At 43.6% G+C, this 22,806-nt stretch overlaps 1 protein-coding gene across 1 annotated transcript in view; it reads right to left on the bottom strand.

Moving 5' to 3' along the window:
- Nucleotides 1-4,028: 4,028 nt before the first annotated feature.
- Stk33 (serine/threonine kinase 33) overlaps nucleotides 4,029-22,806 on the bottom strand; it is a 72,471-nt gene continuing 53,693 nt past the window's right edge. Inside the window, exon 13 of the mRNA XM_032895660.1 lies at nucleotides 4,029-4,727. Coding sequence (XP_032751551.1) covers nucleotides 4,536-4,727 — 192 coding nt within the window. The 3' untranslated portion in view covers nucleotides 4,029-4,535. The remainder of the gene's footprint in view (nucleotides 4,728-22,806) is intronic.

Genomic DNA, 22,806 nt, shown 5'->3' with positions numbered 1-22,806 from the left:
GATATTATCTGTCACTTGTGTCACTTCCACAGGGCCTGACGCTGAGTTAGGGGAGGAGGACCTCTGAGGCCGTCACCCTTTTCCCCAGGGTCTAGCTCTTATGTTTGGTACAGCTCTGGGGAGCATGGTGCCAGGGAAAGTGCCTGGGCAAAGGCACAATTCGCCTTCTTAGTCCCCCAACGCCTGCTTTGTACTGTTGTTCAAAGTGAGGCTGACCATCGAGCAGAGGTGGGAGGACCCACCACGCCTGTGCCCCTGGAAGGCTGCACTAGGTAATTTAGGGAAATGCTGACGACCGGCGTAGTGAGGTACACCCAAATGCAAGACAGCCACTCAATGTGGCTTTCCTTTGAAGAACAAAGGCAAAGAAAATTGGCTCACCAACGAGAATTAAATGGTAACAATACACGGCACGGAAATCAAAATCAGTTCAAAACTGGCTCGCTCAGAAAAATATGATTCTGAAGAGGAAAGCTGAATTATGTGAGGCCTTTGAATAGTGGTGTTTTAGTTTAAAAGGCTTTTGTAAGGAGATTTTAGTGCTCAGAGAAAGAGAGGGTGGTGAGGCCCAACCCAGGCTTCTATCTCGCTGCAAGTCCCCTGGAGTTCATTCATCTGTGCACATTGGTGAGGTCTCTCTCTCTCTCTCTCTCTCTCTCTCTCTCTCTCTCTCTCTCTCTGTGTGTGTGTGTGTGTGTGTGTGTGTGTGCATTTGTGTGAGTACATGTATGCATGTACACATAAATATGGAAGTTAGAATCTAGGTCATTTTAGACCCGAGGTTCACTGGCCTTGCTCCAACCCCAGCGACAGCACCCCTTTGTCCCTCCTCCAGCCCCTGTGGCTACCCAAGTACATCGAATTTTCAGGAAGGACTCACTGGGCTTTGTGCTTCTCACTTTCCTGTAATTTGGTAGGAGCCTGGCAACCAGGAACAAACTGTCCTAGGTTAAAACTCCTGAGGGGTGAAGGAGGGATCACAGAATGTGGTACACCAGAATGGGAAGGGCGATGCGGAGGAAGTGCTGGCCTATGATGAGGCTGAGGGAGCTGTTGTTCCCTGAAGGCACCCACCACTTGCATGCCTGTCAGAGGGTGCCATCAAAAGAGACACCCACAAAGCCCAGCAGCCCTGGGGTAGGTACCAACGTCAGGCTCTCCAATCACCCTCGGACCTCCTGTAAAATACCGCTATGGAAAGAATCCCCAGTGATCCAGGGGGCAGGGGAGCCCAACACTGCTATCCCTGAAGGTCAGCAGAGATGGCAGAGCAGGGAGGACATTTTAGAAGGGCAGGTAGAGAGCATCCAGCTCTGCTGGTGGCTTTCCTCCTTACTCAGTCAACATACCTAATAAGAAAGGGAGGGACGTTTATTCTGGCTCCCGGCTTACAGCTTGAGAAGCAGCATAGCACCACAGCAAGGGAAGGCACATGGCAGAGCTGGCGAAGGCTGGCTGGACACATCGCATCTGCAGTCAGGAAGTGGGACCGAGTTATAACACTTCAAGACCTGCCCTGAGTAACTTCCTCCCGAAAGGCCACATAACCGCTTAAAGGTGCTACAACAAACAGCGCCACCAACCGAGGACCAAATGTTCAAACACTTGTCACCTCGGGATATTTCATATTCAAACCACAGCACCAGCCTAGGGTCATTTCCCAGAGGCCACAGCTTCTTGGCCTCCAGCCAAGCACAGCCTTTATAAGACACAACTCCTCTGGCCAATTTCAAAGCCAGGCTTCCTGCTGGGAATACCTGTTTGAACAAAGCCTTTATTGTCTGTTCCAACAGCAGGGCTGGAATTTAAAAAGCTTCATTTTCAAGACTGACTAGCTTTGGTCTGTCCAACTTGGAACTTACATTTTAGAGTCAAATAGAATTATTTAAACAAAGTATTTCTATGATAAGCACACAGTGGTTTTTTTTTTTTATCTGCTTCCCCCTCCTCAACATTTCTAATAAGAAATTGAGGCCCATTCTGTGCCCAGCTCTTAAAACCCCAGTTTCCCTCAGCTTCTATTTTCCTGGTCTTCATCTCTTTGGCCTGTCTGTTTTTGCTTGTGAGCAGACTGTGGATGGGGGCTCGTCTGATGTCCCCTCACTCAGAGGACACACTGTCCTTGAGCAGTGTTCCTACCCCTGACATCTGCTTCTGGGCTTTGACACAGTCACATGTTGGCATCTGGTTTCATAGACTGCACACTTTTCCTCTTGTTTCTTGCCCCTCTCTTTCCCTTCTTAAGGTCTCATCTCCATTCTCAACTGCACCCAGCCCCAGCTCCAGGCCTGCATTCCTCTGTTTGCAATTCTTTGTCTCTTACCTGCCATTCAGGTGGGAGCGCTGGTCAGTCTTTGCTCTCCTTGGAGATCACACTTGTTCTGCACTGTCCTAGGTGGAAGCTGTCCCTCCAGGTAACAGCCAAATTCAATTCTCTATGCCATGGAGCCCAGGAGGCATCAGAGAGATTGACGTTGAACCTGAAAGGTAGCCCATTGGCCACGAAGAAACTGCTTTTCCACTCCCGTGAGATAAGTGCAGGCAGAAGAGCCTTGGAACTCAGACACTAAACAGGTGCACCCATTAGAAACAGAGATCAGAGTCCGTCTGTCCTACATGGCTTCCGTGCGAATAAATAAATAGAAAAAAATATGGCCATTCTCTCTCAAGAGTGACATAAACTCTATCTTGATGGTCTACAGGAGTCAGAGGAAGGTACATGATAGGCTATCTTCTATTGCTAGAGGGCTGACAGAATGTGTGCTATGACAGAAGGACACTAGCCTTGCCTGGTGTGTGACGAGAAAAGATGGCAAACACACCGGACAGAACCAGAGCTGCTGTCCCTACAGAGAGACCCACGGCTGGCCCTTCAGAGCTGTCCCTGACTCCCTTCTCCTTCCATCAGGGTGAAGGTATGCAGTGCCTGGAACATTACCCTCCACCTCCTGGAGTGCTTCCCCGGAAGAGAGTCCGCCCCTGAGCTGTTGAACCAGAGTCCTCCATGGATGGACAGTCTGTCCTTGCAAGGCTGCCTCACCAAACCTCTGAGGATACATCAAGCTTAGGAGATAGAATATGGGCTCCCGGATAACTGCCATAAAACCCCCAAAGCAGAAGCCCTTCAAGAGGCTGTCAACTCCCAATTTAGTTTCTTTTTTTTCTGTGTATGATATGGTGTGTGGTGCTTCTTGTCATGAATGTGCATATATGCTCATGTGTGCTGGTGTAGTTGTACATGTGTGCACGTGTAGACTCAAAGTTGACACTGGGTGTCTTTTTTCTACTGTTCTCCACCTCATTTTGTTGGTTTTAATTTTATTTTTCTGGCTTCTTTGTTTGTTTGTTTGTTTGTTTGTTTGTTTGGTTGGTTGGTTGGTTGGTTGGTTGGTTTGAGACAGGGTCTCTATATAGCTCTGACTGTCCTGGGACTCGCTATGTAGACCAGGCTGGCCTTAAACTCACAGAGATCCTGCTTCTGCCTCCTACATGCTGGGATTAAAAGCATGTACCACCATGCCAGGTCATAGTTCGACTTTTAAAATTAATTAGTGTGTGTGTGTGTGTGTGTGTGTGTGTGTGTGTGTGTGAGATACATGCCACATTGGTGAGGGACAACTTCTAGCATGTAGGATGTTAAAATCAGGTCATCAATTTTGGTGGAAATACATTTACCAACGGAGCCATCCTGCTACCCCTCTACCTTATTTCTTGAGTCAGGGTCCCTCACTAAACCTGGAACTCACCCTGCTTGACCTTCAGAAGCAGAGCTGCTGACTGAGAGGACAGAGAACCCTCCCACAGCAGCTCGTGACATGTTTCCTGTCCATCTCAGTCCTTCCCCAGAGATAACAGGCCAGCATTAGCTGTCTAGGAAGCGCTCAGAGGACTTGCTAAAGTCACCTCTCCTTAACATAAAATGGACATGCATGAAGGCATTTCGGTTTATTGAGTTAATCAATAAGATGGGAATATAGCAGCAAGCCAATGCAAGCAATTATAAAATGTCCTACTTTTCTATGTTTAAAATAAGTTGTCTTAAATGGTCTATAGCAACTAGAATCACAAGGACACATGAGGGACTGCATCACTTCTGCCACAATGCCTGTGGTCATTTTATTAGTAATCCTCTAACAGTCTCCTAGTGCAAAGGGCACATAATTATTTGGAACCTCCGTCACTGTATTTGGCCTCTTGTTTTCCCTTATAAATAATTGTGCCTAAATATAAGAATTTGAGTAGAACTGAGCAAGCCTGGCCCCAGCCTGCACTGACAGCACTTGTCCCTTAAACAGTCGTGGAACACCTTGAGTTGGTGAGAGTGGCAGCCTCTCCCAAGCATGCTGCTGCCTCCTCCAATGACCTGCTCAGGCTGTGCTGCTGGAGGTAACTAGCTTCAACTTTAAACTGGTGGAAACACAGGCAGGGCTCATCAGAGCCAATGGCTAAGCTCGGTGCGTGCTGTTCCCTCCTGCCCCTCCCTTCAGTGCTGGAAGAGTGGTCCGTTCTTGAGCTGCTCGGCACTGGGCAGAACCTTAGAGCCTTTTCTTGCCTCGAAACAAGGCAGAGGATTTCAGAGTGGTTTTAGCCACTGCTACATGGCTTACAGACCCGGAGCTTTTCTCTGGCTCTGCTTTGATTTCAGCAGAAATGAGTTTGTAGGATGTTGAGTCTGAAGGGCTCACGTCGATGCTATCTGCATCAGGCTTCTTGGCTGCATCAGTGGGCTATGAATTAAAGAAAAAGCCTAAATTAATTTTCAGGTGTAAAAAGGTATATGCATAGTAATAATTGAAGAGAGCAGGAGACAATAGCATTCCACAAGACTGTGAGGCAGGGGCATGCCCCAGAACCTGGGTACTACACATCATAGGCTCTTTCACCACTTGTTTGAGAACCAAGGTATTGAGCTTGTTATGGTGAAACCATAGGTTATTTAAAGTTCTGCCATGGGAAGTCACTAATGGCCCTTGAAGGTCTGCACAGTGACGGCCACCCAGACACAAGTGCACCATCACATTCCACCTATTCAGACTTACAGACATCTGCAACGTGATTACTCTTGCCAACATGAGTGCAAAGTGGCTGCACTGGGCCATTCTCATACCCTCAACCCTCAACCCCTCCTCTGCATTACTCCAAGGACAGGCTTCTTTTGCCAGTCAAGCAGGCAGCTTTGTGGACTTCTTTGAGTCTCAACTCCTCACTGGTGAAAGGGGTAAAACAATATTTGAATGTTCACTTCATGGGAATGAGTTGCGCTTGATGAGAGGACAGCACAGGCTTTACAGTAGCAGGAAAGCACCAGGCTGAGGTGACCTTGTTCTCTCAGGTCACCCCACTCTGTGGGACAGGAAGAAGCAGGCTAGAATCCTGTAGTCACAGGGAGACAAGGTTCGCTTTGACCTTAGGCTCATTTAAAGAGTGATCGTTTTAATTAAGTGAGGCTGAGCAGAGAGTTCTAAAGAGCAACAACTGTCCCAGGAGCCCAGCAAAGCAGGTCAGAGCAAACTTTCACCTACACAGAACGACGGGGGAAGACAGCCGGGGAAGGTTTTCAGAGTGGAAATGATCATACAAAGCACTGGACAGATTGCTCGGGTGTTTTCTTGGTCTTCCTGAGTTTTGGATATGGAAGTCTGAACTTATACATTTGTCTAAGGAACAGAAGTTTCTAGGGCGGCAGCAAAACTGGAGGACATTTTTACTCCGGTACCGTATTTCAAAAAGGAGTGCTGATGGGCGTTTACTGTAGACACTCCTCAGTAGGGCTTCCTCAGAGATCCCTCCTGCTTGACACTACAGGAGTGATCCTTGGTCAGGCAACACTCTAAGATGTCCTATGCCTTGAAAAAAATTATATAAAGTTTGAAATGTAAAAGGTTGTTTACTCTTCTCAAGAAAATATGCAAACTGCCTCCACTGAACTCTTTCGAGACACAGAGAATTGCAGAAGACCCCACCACTTGATAAGGTAGCTCCTACCTCATTGAAACCCAGGTTCACTAACACACACTGTGATGCGCTGGTGCCTGACTGGGGACCACGTGCTTTCCTGAGACATGGAATCAATCTGGAGTTTTCAATTCATAAAATCTCACTAACTTTGCACATAAACCCTATCTTACGGTGAAGCTAAATGCAGCCCTTGTCCCTTTGGAGTGCCAACGTGGATCTGAGTAGTTGAGGAAATGCTTTACAGCGTATCCACTAAAACTAGCACTCTGAGATGGGAGCCAAGGTTGTCATTGGCTTTACGTATATACTCATGTCTGGGTAGATGCTTCCATTCTTCAGTGTTCTGTGGTTTTTAAAATTACATTGGTTGGTTGGTTGGTTGGTTGTAGAGGTTGTGTGCGCATGTGCCATGGTGCATGTGTGAAAGTCAGAGACAACTTGTAGAAATCAGTTCTTTCGTTTTACCACATGAGTTCCAGAGATCAAACTCAGGTTATCATGTTTGGCAGGAAGAACTCTCACCCTCTGAGCCATCTTACCTGCCCCGCTGGCCAACTTCTAATATACTTGATTTAGAGGCTCCAGTCACCAGGAAGAAACACTATGTCTCTACATGCTTAGATAGCAATGCCAAGTTCCCCTTGAGATGCTCTAGAACTTTCTTCTCAAATATCTCAATGTAGTTCTTGGAATTTTGTGGAAAAAAATGTGGTAGGGGAAATGAAACTATCAAGATGTCTAGTTGCTACTGACATAGAAGCATGATATTTTTGTTTCCTTATGTAGCAAAATGAGGAAAATTACATCCATCAGCCACAGGTATTTATTTATAATTTTAGTGATCTTCAACAAGTTCATAGAACAGACTCATGGTTTAATAAAAGTCTCTTCCTTGCCTCCTAGTTAATTCAAGCCCAGCATCATAAAACACAACCAATGTTATGGCTACACAGTGTACACCTCCTCCAGGGGTCTTGTGCACTGACGAGAACATTTGTATGGCTGAATGAATTGCTGACACTCAATTGTCACTTCCATGGGGAGCAGGCCGAAACCTCTGATGGCTCAGCCTAATTTGTCCCCAGTGTTCTTTTACCCTACCCCATAAATGGCAGTGCACTGCAAACATTCCTCCACCCCTGATGTCTTTTTAATAAACTGATGGTTATCTTACAGACCACTCTGTCTAAATTCATACAGCTTGCCTGTTTTTTCTTCAGGTTGGGCAGTGAATCTCTGGCTTTTGAATAGGTCGTAGTCATTTGGCTAGTCCCTTCCCAGCAGCATTCCAGTTGTCGCCATTGTTTCACTGGTACTACCAGTACTGTAAAGTGTAATTCCGAGACGGCTGTGCCAAGTCACACTTCCCCTCAGCACACAGAGGCTCTGCTTTGTCAGTTTTGTGCTCATGTGTAGTAAAGTTGGTATGGACAAAGATAGAGATTTGGTCTTATTTATGTGCATATGTGTGTAAGTGTAAGCTGCGTGTGTGAGGGACTCACAGAGCTGGAAGGGGACATTGGTTTCCCTGCTACTGAAGTTACAGTGTTCTGTGAGCCATAAGGTTACTGGGAACTCAAGCAAGGTCTCTCAACTGATAAGCTGTACCTCCAGTCCCAACAGCCATATAAGTCTTTAAATAAGTCTCAGAATCTGCCAATAAGCAGGTACACTGAAATCATGGTACCTGCCCCTTCGTTCCCTGTTAGCATCAATACACTCACCTTCATGTGAATGTTTACTGCATAGAAGCCCCTGTGTCTATGGAACGGACTTTCCGTGTCCTCTCCACTTCCCTTTATACATACAGTTGCATCATGGTTAGTGGGCAACTGTTTAGGAAGCAGAATCCTAAGGTTCTCTAGAGTCTGTGCCTCTGCCCTGCTTCCTTGCTGGAACCATCTCTGATGCTAGCACATCACGTCACAGGTGCAGACCCACCTTGCTGGTGCCCCATTGGGCATATTCTCTGCACAGGAAATCAAGCCTCTTTTCTCCTTGAAGTATAAATGGCAGAGGCAAATTCTAGCTCCCAGAGTTTTTCTAGAATTGTGCCAATCTTAATCTTTGAGGGATTTCTTTGGTTAGGGTATAGGTCATGTAAGTCTGGAGTTTTCCTTTCTTCTCTCATGGCTGTTGGATTCCCTCGGGGATCTTTGTTGTCATTGATGCAATTTTACACTTTTATAAGTAATAGGACAGAGAAATGGAGAGTGAAATTGCCGGGGCTGAGATCTTACAGGTCACAGAAGGCAAACAGGAGAGGTGCTCCCGGAAGCTCGCACGGAGCAGGAGAAAAGGGCAGCTTTTCCTTTTCAATTCTAGGGGAAAGCTCCTGGATGGCCAGCATGAGGCTTCAGGCTGTCTACTTGTCAGCACATGAGAGGATGGAAAACCACTGCCGACTGTGTACTCTAAACAGTGCACAGCAAAACAATGGCCGAGAAAACTTGCTATCATGAGAAAGCACCTGCAGAATCAGGAGGTCCCCTTTTCCTTATACAAACCACCATGGTGGAGTCATACCAGCCTGCAAAGATAAGAAGGACCAGAGTCGTTTTACCAACTGGCTACTAATATGACTGCAGGAGGGATGTCTTTAACAATTCTTTAGCCTAAAAAGATATGGAGAAGACTATATAAGCAAAAAACCCTCAGGGCTGGGGAGATTGCTACACAAGCTTAAAAATCAATGTTCTGTTGTAGAAAATACTCAGTCTCAATCCAGGTGTCGACCCCGCCTTTGACCATTCAGTTCCCACAGAAATACACAAATTTTGTATTTATAATAAGCGTTAATCAGCACTACAGCTGGGCGGGTATCTACTCTCTAAGCTATTAGTTTTTACTTCCCTATCAATAGCCCCAAGTTATGACTTGCCATATTCTGCATGGGCTGCTCTTAACTCCAAGTTAGGATAAAATTTGAGTTAGGTACAAAACTTTAAATATATGAAGATAGGACAGATAATAGAAGTTTTTCTTTAATTGCCAAATACTATGAACTGGATATTATAAGTATACATCATACCTTATAGTTTTCATAATTGTTTCATAATTGTTATAACTGTTCAATTTATATTAGAAAAAAGGAGATTTTTTTATTGGACTAAAAAGTGGAATTGTAGAGAGAATATCTTGTACATTGTATGGACACATCATTTGTCAATTAAAAAGCCCCTGGGGCCTATGGCTTGGGCAGAAAATGAAGTGGGGCATCAAGGAAAGAGAAAGGATTCTGGAACAGAGCCAGGTGGAGAGATTCTCTGGGAAGATGTGAGGAGGCAGACGCAAGGTACCTGAGCGCAGGTAACCAGCCACGTGGTGGAATGTAGGTTAAAAGGATTGGGCTGTTTTAGTTAGGCTCTAGTAGGAGAAGAGCCTGGCTATATTGCCAAGGTATTTATTAATATATTTTGACTCTGAGTCTTATTTCTGGGGGCATGGGGCTGAGCGGCAGGATCAGGCACAGCTTCTACAAATGTTCAGATCTCCAGGAGCCATGTAACAGCTGAATAGCCACCTATAATCACAACACTTTGGGGATCCCTGAAGCAAGCTGGCTAGCTCAATTTGACAGGATTAGCAGGCTTTGGGCTCAATAACAGAGCTGAGCATGACCAAAGAAGGTATTTGGTATTAACTTCAGGCCCCCAATGCACCTGCACATACACATGTGCTTGCATACATGGGAGTACATACACATCACATCACATCACATTACATATACATGCAAGAATAATAATAATAAAAGAAAAACAAAACTATAGTGTGGCACAAAGAAGGGGTAGATCCAGCTCTGTGGAGCTGCGTGCCAGTTCTGTATGCCATTGGTCAGAGTAGTCATGCCAGGGCCACTCCCAGCAGCATTTTAACTGTTCATCTGTTACAGATTCTTAGCATTTGAGGTAGCTAGAGTGCAGTTGGTCTGACTGCAGACAGAGAGATGGGGAAGATGATCCCCCGAGTTCCTTTCGTTTTGCCACTTTCTAACTCAGCAGCCTTGGCCTGATTTCTGCCTCTCATATTATTGATCATGAAAGGGGTCCATGTGTACAAGGGAAGATGTGTAACAAGAGCCTGGGATGAATGCACACATCACAGTGCTCACTGGTGTAACTTCGCCCTGATGAACTTATCTGTGCTAATGGATGCAAAGCCTGTGAGCTCTCGGCACATCCTGCAAGTTAATACCGAAGTGTGATTACTAGAAACTGTTACCATTCCTCTGAATTTTGAGTAAAATACATGCTATTTAAGTAAAGTGGTTTATCACCATAGCAACCACTTCTAGAGTCACACATTCAAATTATAGGCCTGCACAAGGTCCAAATGACAAAATTCTGATACAAGTTTTCTGCTATAGTTTTGCTCACAATGGCCACCCATCTTATTTCATGTTCCTGTGGTTTTCAGAAGTCTGAAGAAAGGGAAAGGAAAGCAGGAATGAGAGAGATCGACTTGAAAATATATAGACTTTCTTTACCAGGTTAGCCACACAAAGATCCGGGTCTTGCATGGAGTTAATGAAAGTAAAATTTAACTTGCAAATTAGAGAAAGATGTAAATAGCTTTCTTTCCTTTGCAGTAAGAGTATAATTTGTATACAGTAGGATACGCGATACGCGAATGACAAGTATGCTCTGAGGAGTTCTGACAAACACACAGACCCAGGTAACCAATGCCACAGTGAAGACACAGCAACTCAGGGTGAGAGGCCTTGCTCTACAGGAGAGCACATGGGCACCCAGGGCTCTAACTTCCTCTCTAAAAATCAATCCCCGTGAAGACCCTTCATGGTCCCACTCTGTCCTCTTGTTTTATTCTGGGGCCACAAGTATTCTGATATTTTTCGACATAATTAGTTTTGAGTCTTAAAACATCATATAAACGAGAGAAGAGCACAACGTGTGAAACTATATCTGATATCTTTTGCTTAAAATGTTAGTTGAAAGTTAACGTAAAAACATGGTGTGCTAGGGGATGGCATATTGCTCTTGTTTGCACAAGAGTTTGGGTCATAGTATCCATGCCAGGTGGCTCCGGAGGACGGGATGCCTTTTTCTGGTCTCTGTGGATACCTGCACTCACAGCCACATAACACACACACACACACACACACACACACACACACACACACACACACACACAATTTTTAAAACTCTTACATTTTAAAATTGTGTATGTGGGAAAAACACTGGAGGCCATCTGGAACCCTGGTGCACGGAGGCTCCCGGAAGAGGCGGCGCAGATCTTCCCGGTTGCTGCCACCGCAGAGAGCCCGTGGGCAGCACCCCGCGAGCGAACTTGAGCCTCGGGTCCACAGGTAAGACCAACTTTTCTGCTGCAAGAAAGTGGCCTGGTGATCTCGGGACACACGGAGGCAGAATTCCTCTAGGACCGGCACGTCCTGTGTTTACCGGAAGTCCCGCACCCTCGGATCCCAGCCTGCAGCAGCTCTCTGCTCCCAAAACCCGTGGGAGAGAGCCTCACCGCCTGGTCAGGTGGGCACTCCTGAGGCTGCAGAGCGGAAGAGACCACCAACACTGCCCACCCCTGCCCACATCCCTGGCCCAAGAGGAAACTGTATAAGGCCTCTGGGCTCCCGTGGGAGAGGGCCCAGGAGCGGCAGGACCCCTGCCTGAGACACCGCCGGAACCTGAAGGAAACAGACCGGATAAACAGTTCTCTGCACCCAAATCCCGTGGGAGGGAGAGCTAAACCTTCAGAGAGGCAGACACGCCTGGGAAACCAGAAGAGACTGCTCTCTGCACACATTGCTGATTCCAGAGGAAAACACCGGAGGCCATCTGGAACCCTGGTGCACGGAGGCTCCCGGAAGAGGCGGCGCAGATCTTCCCGGTTGCTGCCACTGCAGAGAACCGTGGGCAGCACCCATGAGCTTAACTTGAGCCTCGGGACCACAGGTAAGACCAACTTTTCTGCTGCAAGTGACCTGCCTGGTGAACTCAAGACACAGGCCCACAGGAACAGCTGAAGACCTGTAGAGGGACAAAACTACACACACGAAAGCAGAACACTCTGTCCCCATAACTGGCTGAAAGAAAACAGTAAAACAGGTCTACAGCACTCCTGACACACAGGCTTATAGGACAGTCTAGCCACTGTCAGAATTAGCAGAACAAAGTAACACTAGAGATAATCTGATGGCGAGGCAAGCGCAGGAACACAAGCAACAGAAACTAAGACTACATGGCATCATCGGAGCCCAATTCTCCCATCAAAACAAACATGGAATATCCAAACACACCAGAAAAGCAAGATCTAGATTCAAAATCATATTTGACCATGATGCTGGAGGACTTCAAGAAAGACGTGAAGAACTCCATTAGAGAACAAGTAGAAGCCTACAGAGAGGAATCATAAAATGCCTGAAAGAATTCCAGGAAAACATAAATAAACAAGTAGAAGCCCATAGAGAGGAGACAAAAATCCCTGAAAGAATTCCAGGAAAACATAAATAAACAAGTAGAAGCCCATAGGAGGAGACACAAAAATCTCTGAAAGAATTCAGGAAAACACAATCAAAAAAAAGTTGAAGGAATTAAAAATGGAAATAGAAGCAATCAAGAAAGAACACATGGAAACAACCCTGGATATAGAAAACCAAAAGAAGAGACAAGGAGCTGTAGATACAAGCTTCACCAACAGAATACAAGAGATGGAAGAGAGAATCTCAGGAGCAGAAGATTCCATAGAAATCATTGACTCAACTGTCAAAGATAATGTAAAGCGGAAAAAGCTACTGGTCCAAAACATACAGGAAATCCAGGACTCAATGAGAAGATCAAACCTAAGGATAATAGGTATAGAAGAGAGTGAAGACTCCCAGCTCAAAGGACCAGTAAATATCTTCAACAAAATCATAGAAGAAAACTTCCCTAACCTAAAAAAAGAGATACCCATAGGCATACAAGAAGCCTACAGAACTCCAAATAGATTGGACCAGAAAAGAAACACCTCCTGTCACATAATAGTCAAAACACTAAACGCACAAAATAAAGAAAGAATATTAAAAGCAGTAAGGGAAAAAGGTCAAGTAACATATAAAGGCAGACCTATCAGAATCACACCAGACTTCTCGCCAGAAACTATGAAGGCCAGAAGATCCTGGACAGATGTCATACAGACCCTAAGAGAACACAAATGCCAGCCCAGTATCCTGCAAAACTCTCAATTAACATAGATGGAGAAACCAAGATATTCCATGACAAAACCAAATTTACACAATATCTTTCTACAAATCCAGCACTACAAAGGATAATAAATGGTAAAGCCCAACATAAGGAAGCAAGCTATACCCAAGAAGAGGCAAGAAACTAATCGTCTTGGCAACAAAACAAAGAGAAGAAAAGCACACAAACACAACCTCACATCCAAATATGAATATAACAGGAAGCAATAATCACTATTCCTTAATATCTCTCAACATCAATGGCCTCAACTCCCCCAAAAAAAGACATAGATTAACAAACTGGATACGCAATGAGGACCCTACACTCTGCTGCCTACAGGAAACACACCTCAGAGACAAAGACAGACACTACCTCAGAGTGAAAGGCTGGAAAACAACTTTCCAAGCAAATGGTCGGAAGAAGCAAGCTGGAGTAGCCATTCTAATATCAAATAAAATCAATTTCCAACTAAAAGTCATCAAAAAAAGATAAGGAAGGACACTTTATATTCATCAAAGGAAAAATCCACCAAGATGAACTCTCAATCCTAAATATCTATGCCCCAAATACAAGGGCACCTACATACGTAAAAATGAAACCTTACTAAAGCTCAAAACACACATTGCACCTCACACAATAATAGTAGGAGATTTCAACACCCCACTCTCATCAATGGACAGATCATGGAAACAGAAATTAAACAGAGACGTAGACAGACTAAGAGAAGTCATGAGCCAAATGGACTTAACGGATATTTATAGAACGTTCTACCCTAAAGCAAAAGGATATACCTTCTTCTCAGCTCCTCATGGTACTTTCTCCAAAATTGACCATATAATTGGTCAAAAAACGGGCCTCAACAGGTACAGAAAGATAGAAATAATCCCATGCGTGCTATCGGACCACCACGGCCTAAAGCTGGTCTTCAATAACAATAAGGGAAGAATGCCCACATATACGTGGAAATTGAACAATGCTCTACTCAATGATAACCTGGTCAAGGAAGAAATAAAGAAAGAAATTAAAAACTTTTTAGAATTTAATGAAAATGAAGGTACAACATACCCAAACTTATGGGACACAATGAAAGCTGTGCTAAGAGGAAAACTCATAGCGCTGAGTGCCTGCAGAAAGAAACAGGAAAGAGCATATGTCAGCAGCTTGACAGCACACCTAAAAGCTCTAGAACAAAAAGAAGCAAATACACCCAGGAGGAGTAGAAGGCAGGAAATAATCAAACTCAGAGCTGAAATCAACCAAGTAGAAACAAAAAGGACCATAGAAAGAATCAACAGAACCAAAAGTTGGTTCTTTGAGAAAATCAACAAGATAGATAAACCCCTAGCCAGACTAACGAGAGGACACAGAGAGTGTGTCCAAATTAACAAAATCAGAAATGAAAAGGGAGACATAACTACAGATTCAGAGGAAATTAAAAAAATCATCAGATCTTACTATAAAAGCCTATATTCAACAAAACTTGAAAATCTACAGGAAATGGACAATTTCCTAGACAGATACCAGGTACCGAAGTTAAATCAGGAACAGATAAACCAGTTAAACAACCCCATAACTCCTAAGGAAATAGAAGCAGTCATTAAAGGTCTCCCAACCAAAAAGAGCCCAGGTCCAGACGGGTTTAGTGCAGAATTTCTATCAGACCTTCATAGAAGACCTCATACCAATGCTGTCTAAACTATTCCACAAAGTAGAAACAGATGGAGCACTACTGAATTCCTTCTATGAAGCCACAATTACTCTTATACCTAAACCACACAAAGACCCAACAAAGAAAGAGAACTTCAGACCAATTTCCCTTATGAACATTGACGCAAAAATACTCAACAAAATTCTGGCAAACCGAATCCAAGAGCACATCAAAACAATCATCCACCATGATCAAGTAGGCTTCATCCCAGGCATGCAGGGATGGTTTAATATAAGGAAAACCATCAACGTGATCCATTATATAAACAAACTGAAAGAACAAAACCACATGATCATTTCATTAGATGCTGAGAAAGCATTTGACAAAATTCAACACCCCTTCATAATAAAAGTCCTGGAAAGAATAGGAATTCAAGGTCCATACCTAAACATAGTAAAAGCCATATACAGCAAACCAGTGGCTAACATTAAACTAAATGGAGAGAAACTTGAAGCAATCCCACTAAAATCAGGGACTAGACAAGGCTGCCCACTCTCTCCCTACTTATTCAATATAGTTCTTGAAGTTCTAGCCAGAGCAATCAGACAACAAAAGGAGGTCAAGGGGATACAGATTGGAAAAGAAGAAGTCAAAATATCACTATTTGCAGATGATATGATAGTATATTTAAGTGATCCCAAAAGTTCCACCAGAGAACTACTAAAGCTGATAAACAACTTCAGCAAAGTGGCTGGGTATAAAATTAACTCAAATAAATCAGTAGCCTTCCTCTACACAAAAGAGAAACAAGCGGAGAAAGAAATTAGGGAAACGACACCCTTCATAATAGACCCAAATAATATAAAATACCTCGTGTGACTTTAACCAAGCAAGTAAAAGATCTGTACAATAAGAACTTCAAGACACTGAAGAAAGAAATTGAAGAAGACCTCAGAAGGTGGAAAGATCTCCCATGCTCATGGATTGGCAGGATTAATATAGTAAAAATGGCCATTTTACCAAAAGCGATCTACAGATTCAATGCAATCCCCATCAAAATACCAATCCAATTCTTCAAAGAGTTAGACAGAACAATTTGCAAATTCATCTGGAATAACAAAAAACCCAGGATAGCTAAAACTATCCTCAACAATAAAAGGACTTCAGGGGGAATCACTATCCCTGAACTCAAGCAGTATTACAGAGCAATAGTGATAAAAACTGCATGGTATTGGTACAGAGACAGACAGATAGACCAATGGAACAGAATTGAAGACCCAGAAATGAACCCACACACCTATGGGCACTTGATTTTTGACAAAGGAGCCAAATCCATCCAATGGAAAAAAGATAGCATTTTCAGCAAATGGTGCTGGTTCAACTGGAGGTCAACATGTAGAAGAATGCAGATCGATCCATGCTTATCACCCTGTACAAAGCTTAAGTCCAAGTGGATCAAGGACCTCCACATCAAACCAGACACACTCAAACTAATAGAAGAAAAACTAGGGAAGCATCTGGAACACATGGGCACTGGAAAAATTTCCTGAACAAAACACCAAGGGCTTATGCTCTAAGATCAAGAATCGACAAATGGGATCTCATAAAACTGCAAAGCTTCTGGAAGGCAAAGGACACTGTGGTTAGGACAAAACGGCAACCAACAGATTGGGAAAAGATCTTTACCAATCCTACAACAGATAGAGGCCTTATATCCAAAATATACAAAGAACTCAAAAAGTTAGACCGCAGGGAGACAAATGACCCTATTAAAAAATGGGGTTCAGAGCTAAACAAAGAATTCACGGCTGAGGAATGCCGAATGGCTGAGAAACACCTAAAGAAATGTTCAACATCTTTAGTCATCAGGGAAATGCAAATCAAAACAACCCTGAGATTTCACCTCACACCAGTGAGAATGGCTAAGATCAAAAACTCAGGTGACAGCAAATGCTGGCGAGGATGTGGAGAAAGAGGAACACTCCTCCATTGTTGGTGGGGTTGCAGACTGGTACAACCATTCTGGAAATCAGTCTGGAGGTTCCTCAGAAAATTGGACATTGAACTGCCTGAGGATCCAGCTATACCTCTCTTGGGCATATACCCAAAAAGATGCCCCAACATAAAAAAAGACACGTGCTCCACTATGTTCATCGCAGCCTTATTTATAATAGCCAGAAGCTGAAAGAACCCAGATGCCCTTCAACAGAGGAATGGATACAGAAAATGTGGTACATCTACACAATGGAATATTACTCAGCTATCAAAACAACGACTTTTATGAAATTTGTAGGCAAATGGTTGAACTGGAAAATATCATCCTGAGTGAGCTAACCCAATCACAGAAAGACATACATGGTATGCACTCATTGATAAGTGGCTATTAGCCCAAATGCCTGAATTACCTTAGATGCCTAGAACAAATGAAACTCAAGACGGATGATCAAAATGTGAATGCTTCACTCCTTCTTTAAAAGGGGAACAAGAATACCCTTGGCAGGGAAGAGAGAGGCAAAGATTAAAACAGAGACTGAAGGAACACCCATTCAGAGCCTGCCCCACATGTGGCCCATATATATACAGCCACCCAATTAGACAAGATGGATGAAGCAAAGAAGTGCAGAAGTGTAGATCGCTCCTGAGAGACACAGCCAGAATACAGCAAATACTGAGGCGAATGTCAGCAGCAAACCACTGAACTGAGAATAGGACCCCGTTGAAGGAATCAGAGAAAGAACTGGAAGAGCTTGAAGGGGCTGAGACCCCATATGTACAACAATGCCAAGCAACCAGAGCTTCCAGGGACTAAGCCACTACCTAAAGACTATACATGGACTGACCCTGGACTCTGACCCTCATAGGTAGCAATGAATATCCTAGTAAGAGCACCAGTGGAAGGGGAAGCCCTGGGGCCTGCTAATACTGAACCCCCAGTGAACTAGACTGTTGGGGGGAGGGTGGCAATGGGGGGAGGGTGGGGATGGGAACACCCATAAGGAAGGGGAGGGGGGAGGGGGATGTTTGCCCGGAAACCGGGAAAGGGAATAACACTCGAAATGTATATAAGAAATATTCAAGTTAATAAAAAAAAATTGTGTATGTGCGTGTGCATGTTTGCGGTTTCTGCACATTTATGCAAAATTATATATATAATTTTGTGTGTATGTGTATCTTGAGTGCCTGCCCACATGTATGTGTGCCATATGTATACAGGAAACCAAGAAGGCCAGAAGAAGGCACTGGATCCCCAAGAACTGGAGTTATAGGAAATTGTGAGCTGCCATGTGGGTGCTGGGAACAACTCAGGTCCTCTGGAAGGCTGGGTTATCTCTTCAGCCCCACCTTATGTTTTGAGACAAGGTCTCTTAGCAACTGGCTAGATTTGTGGTCCAGCAATCTCCTGGGATCCTCCAGTCTCTACCACTCGGTGTGAGATTACAGGCATGTGCCACCACACTTGGTTTTCTACATATCTGTTCGGGATTGGAACTCAGGGTTTTATCCTAGCACAGTAAATACTTTCCCCAGCGAACCACCTCTCCATCCCTAGTTAAATTCTTTATCGATACATTTGCAGATTCTTGTATTATTTTAAGGCTTTAAAAATTGATCTAGGTATTGGTAACTCATCTTTCTAGCCAAGCTGTATTCTATTGAGTAACATGCTATGTTCCATTATACCAGCGTATCAGCATATGTTTACCTGTTCTTTAATTAATGCACATTCGGATTGCTCCTGCTCTTAGACTATATAAAAATTTGTTATAAATATAACTAAAACCTTTTTGGATAGTTTACAAATCTTTCTGTAAACTTAGGATTGCTGGGTGAATGACAATTGAATATTTAACTTTATAAGTAATACCAAATTGTATTTTGAAAGGATTCCTCCAATGGTGCAATCAGCAACGTAGGAAAAATATACTTGTCCATGTCCTTGTCGACATCTGGGCTGGCTAGTCTGGCTGCTCTACTCTGATACTCTGTATGCAGTGAGCACTTGTGCGGAATGTAGTTTCCTTACATCTGTGACAAGGAGCATCTGTAAGATGCTGTTGGCTCTTGGTGTAAACGCCCTGTTCGAGTCTTGTAATGTCTTTAAAAACTGAGTTGCCTTATTACTGTTTAGCAACAGCGACTTTCTTAGTTATTGCTCTATTGCTGTTAAGGGAGATCATAACTAAGGAAACTCTTACGAAAGAAAACGTTAACAGGGGCTTGCTCACAGTTTTAAAGGATTAGTACATTATCATCATGGTGGGAAGCAGACAGGCATGGTGTTGGAGCAACAGCCAAGAGCTTTAATTTACGTCCTGACCAATAAGGAGGAGGGAAGGAAAGAGGGAGGGAGAGAGAGACAGAGACAGAGAGACAGAGAGGGACAGAGGGACAGAGAAAGACAGAGAGAGACAGAGAAACAGAGAGAGACAGAGACTGGGCCAAACTGTGCTTTTGAAACCTCAAGCCCACTCCCAGAGATATACTTCCTCCAACAAGGGTACACCTAATTCTTCCCTAAACAGTGCACAGACTAGGGACTAGACACTCAAATATATGAGCCTGCAGGGACCATTTTTTTTTCAAACTGCTACAGTAACAGCAATCATATTTGGATATGAGTCCTTTATGAGATGAATTTTTGAAAATATTTTCCCTCTGCAGGTTGGTCATTGTTCTCCTCATATGCTTTCAGTGATCAGGTGTGCTTACATTTTATGAAGCCCATCCAATCAACTTTAAAAAATGTTCTCTGCATCCTAAGAAATCTTTGACTAATTGTTGGATGAAAATAATCTCTTAAAATTATCCTAGGAATTTTACAGTTACGTCTACCTATCACAAACTAATTTCATTTTCAGCTAGGAGATCAAATGTCATTTTTCATTACATAGATGGCCTAACATTCTAGCACTATTTATTAAAAGGAATATTTCTTCTCCATTGAATGTTTTTAAAACTTTTAAATCAACTGGTCATGTAAGTATGGATCTATTTCTTATGCCTACTTTCATCCATTCTTCTACCTGTCTGTCCTCAGACAATCACCTCAGGCTACTGACCACTGCAGCTACATAGTAAGTTGAAATCATGGAAAGAAGGACCATGTAAATAAGTCCTGAAAATGTAGGTTTTTTAGTTTGGTTTGGGCTGATTCAGATCTTACTGTATTTACAAATAAGTTTTATTTAGAAAATTTTATTCTAATTTTAATCAGAAAATCACGTGTTGATGTTTCAGTTGGAATTGGTTTAAAAGTATGAATCCGTTTGGGAAGAACTGACCCGGAACAGTCCTGACCACCTCAGTCCATGAACATGGTATGTCTCTGCTTTGACAGCTTTCTTCATCGTAGCTCAAGAATATTTGGATGACAAGAATTTTATGAATAGTTTGTTGCGTTTATCACTTTGTTTTGTAACAGTATTCCAAATGCATGCTGAGGTTTGTTCAGGGTTTCTGTGTCTGTGTTAATGAGAGACAACGGTTAGCAGCGTCCTTCTCTTGGAATATCCCTGACATGTGTACAGTAATATCATTCTTACTGTATAAATTTGTTGTGCAATAGTCTCAAAAGGCCATATGAGTTTCCTCATTTCTTTATTAGACACTTAAAAAAGTTAACCATTGAGTTCACAGAGAACATAACTATTTATAGGAAAGACTGTAATTTAAACATTTTACTTACAAATAAATATAAAATGATTTAGGTTTTCCATTTCTTTTTGTATATTTGTTTGGTGGTTTCTAAAGTGGTGATGGTGATTCCACTTAAATTTTCTAATCTCAGTTGTGGTGGTGGTGTGTGCCTTTATTCCCAGCACTTAGGAGGCTGAGGCAGACAGGTCTCTATGAGTTCCAGGCCAATCTGATCTACAGGGAAAGTTCCAGGACAGTCAGGGCTAGACAGAGAAACCTGTTTCAAAGCAAAACAAAAAATGTCTAACCTGGCTTGTTGATTCACATCTGTGATCTCAGCATTCAGAGGCAGAGGAGCAGAATTGTTCCAAGCTCAAGGGTAGTCTGTTCCCACAGCATGTTCCAGACCAGCCTGTCTCAATGACCTCACCTCTCCAAAACCCCTCAGAAACAAAAATTAAAAAAAATAAGACCTTTCTACTTGATGACATCATTCGTGTGTCACTAAGCCTGATGCTTACTGATGGGAGCCAGGGTAAGGGACAGATGGCAAGTGACAGCCTGAGTGGAGCCTGAGGGAGCTGTCAGAGCAATCGTAAACTGTCTGGTATGTGAGTACCTGGAACTCAGGGGGAAATGAACAAGAATGGCAAATCCTCCCCCAAACAGCTGACGATCAAATCTATACTTTCACAAAGCACAGCCAAGCCCAAGAAGGATAAGTGTGAAAAACCTGCTTAGCAATATCATAGCACTGAAGATAAAGAGACAATCTTAGGCGTCCAGAGGAAGGGGCCATAATGCACACAAAGAAAGGATATCTTGATCTACCAGACTCCTAAGAAGATCTGACAGCCAGAAGACACAGGAACACTTTACCTTTAAAGTGTGGACCAAAAAATCACCAACCAACCAAGTGCATAGATAAAAACCTGTTAGACCCAAAATTCCACAGACAAGAAATCTAAAACATTTAAGGCAAAACCAGAATTTTCCAGGTGAAAGACCATGGAGGGGACTCAGCATCAGACCGAGCAGAGGGATGCAAAGGAGCCCATGAGCTGAAGGAAATGATGGCAGATGGGAACCCAGATCCTCGGGAGGAAAGAGGAACAGCACAAATGCAAATGGCTGGGGAAATAGAAAAGACATTTTCTGCTCTTAATTTCTGGAAAATAGACATGACAGTTTAAAATTAAAGCAATACATTTTTCCATGTAGTTTATAATTGTGTAGATAAAATACATGCAATAATTATAGTATAAAGGCAGAGATGAAGAGACCAACAGAACACAGGTGGAAGGCATGCATTACTCGTTGTAGTCAGTGCTCTGTGGCATAGCCAAATAGCCACAGGCCCGGGGTGGGGTGGGGGACAGCTGAGCAAAAGGTGGGCTTTGGAGGCAAGGAAACAGGATTTGACAAGTCCTTCACCTAAGGGACTGTAGGTAAACTGGCAGTGAAGTCTTAGCCTGGTCGGAGAAGCTCCTTCGTGGGAATGGGGACCAACAGTTCCTTTGGAATATCAGATTTGCTATGAATAGGAGTCAAGTTTGCTTCCTCACAAGGCTACCAGCTATTATAGCTATTTCAGTGAAAAATGCACAGCTTCACCAGAAAAAAAAAAGGTACACCAGGCACACCTGTAACGCCCCATCACTCGGGAGGCAGAGGCAGCAGGAGCTCTGTGAGTTTGAGACCAGGCAGGGCCACATAGTGAGTCCCTCTGTCAAAAAAACAAAAGGTGGGGAAGGAAGGGAAGGGAAGGAAGGAAGGGAAGGGAAGGAAGGGAAGGGAAGGGAAGGAAGGAAGGAAGGGAAGGGAAGGGAAGGAAGGGAAGGGAAGGGAAGGGAAGGGGAAGAAGGTGCCTGGAGAAGTCTGGTGACAGAAAGCACAGGCCTCTGAGTGTCCTCTACCACTGGAGTCAATCAGTTTGCCCGCTGCCGTCTTCTGTAAGCCAGTTGTAGACATAGCCTAGGGTTTTCACTATGGGCTAGTTTCACAAATAATTTAGACACAATGGTATTGTAGAACCACCTAAAATCCAAGTTCCCAAATATCAGCTGAGAACAAACCTCAAAAGCAGGCCTTTCCAGGACACCAGTTGAAGCTAGCAATTTAACTACTACATACATGAGCCCTGGATCTGGTCTCCAGGAGCCCAAGGATATAAACAGAACATAGCCATTTGACCTGCTATATTAACTCTACTACATAACAAGCAACTGTAAAAGTGCCCGGCCCCCTAACAACAGAAATTCTTTCTTTATAAACTGCAGAGCTTGGCCTCGCTAAGCTAGACTGAAGGCTGTGGACAGAGTTCAAGTGTGTTTCAAAACCTTCCTAACTCAAGCGCCCATGGCTTCC

The sequence above is a fragment of the Rattus rattus genome, chromosome 2 (assembly GCF_011064425.1).
Source record: "Rattus rattus isolate New Zealand chromosome 2, Rrattus_CSIRO_v1, whole genome shotgun sequence".
In the NCBI taxonomy this organism is placed as follows: domain Eukaryota; kingdom Metazoa; phylum Chordata; class Mammalia; order Rodentia; family Muridae; genus Rattus; species Rattus rattus.
The sequence above is the reverse complement of the archived record's forward strand: the minus strand, read 5'-3'. Positions and strand labels throughout refer to the sequence as shown.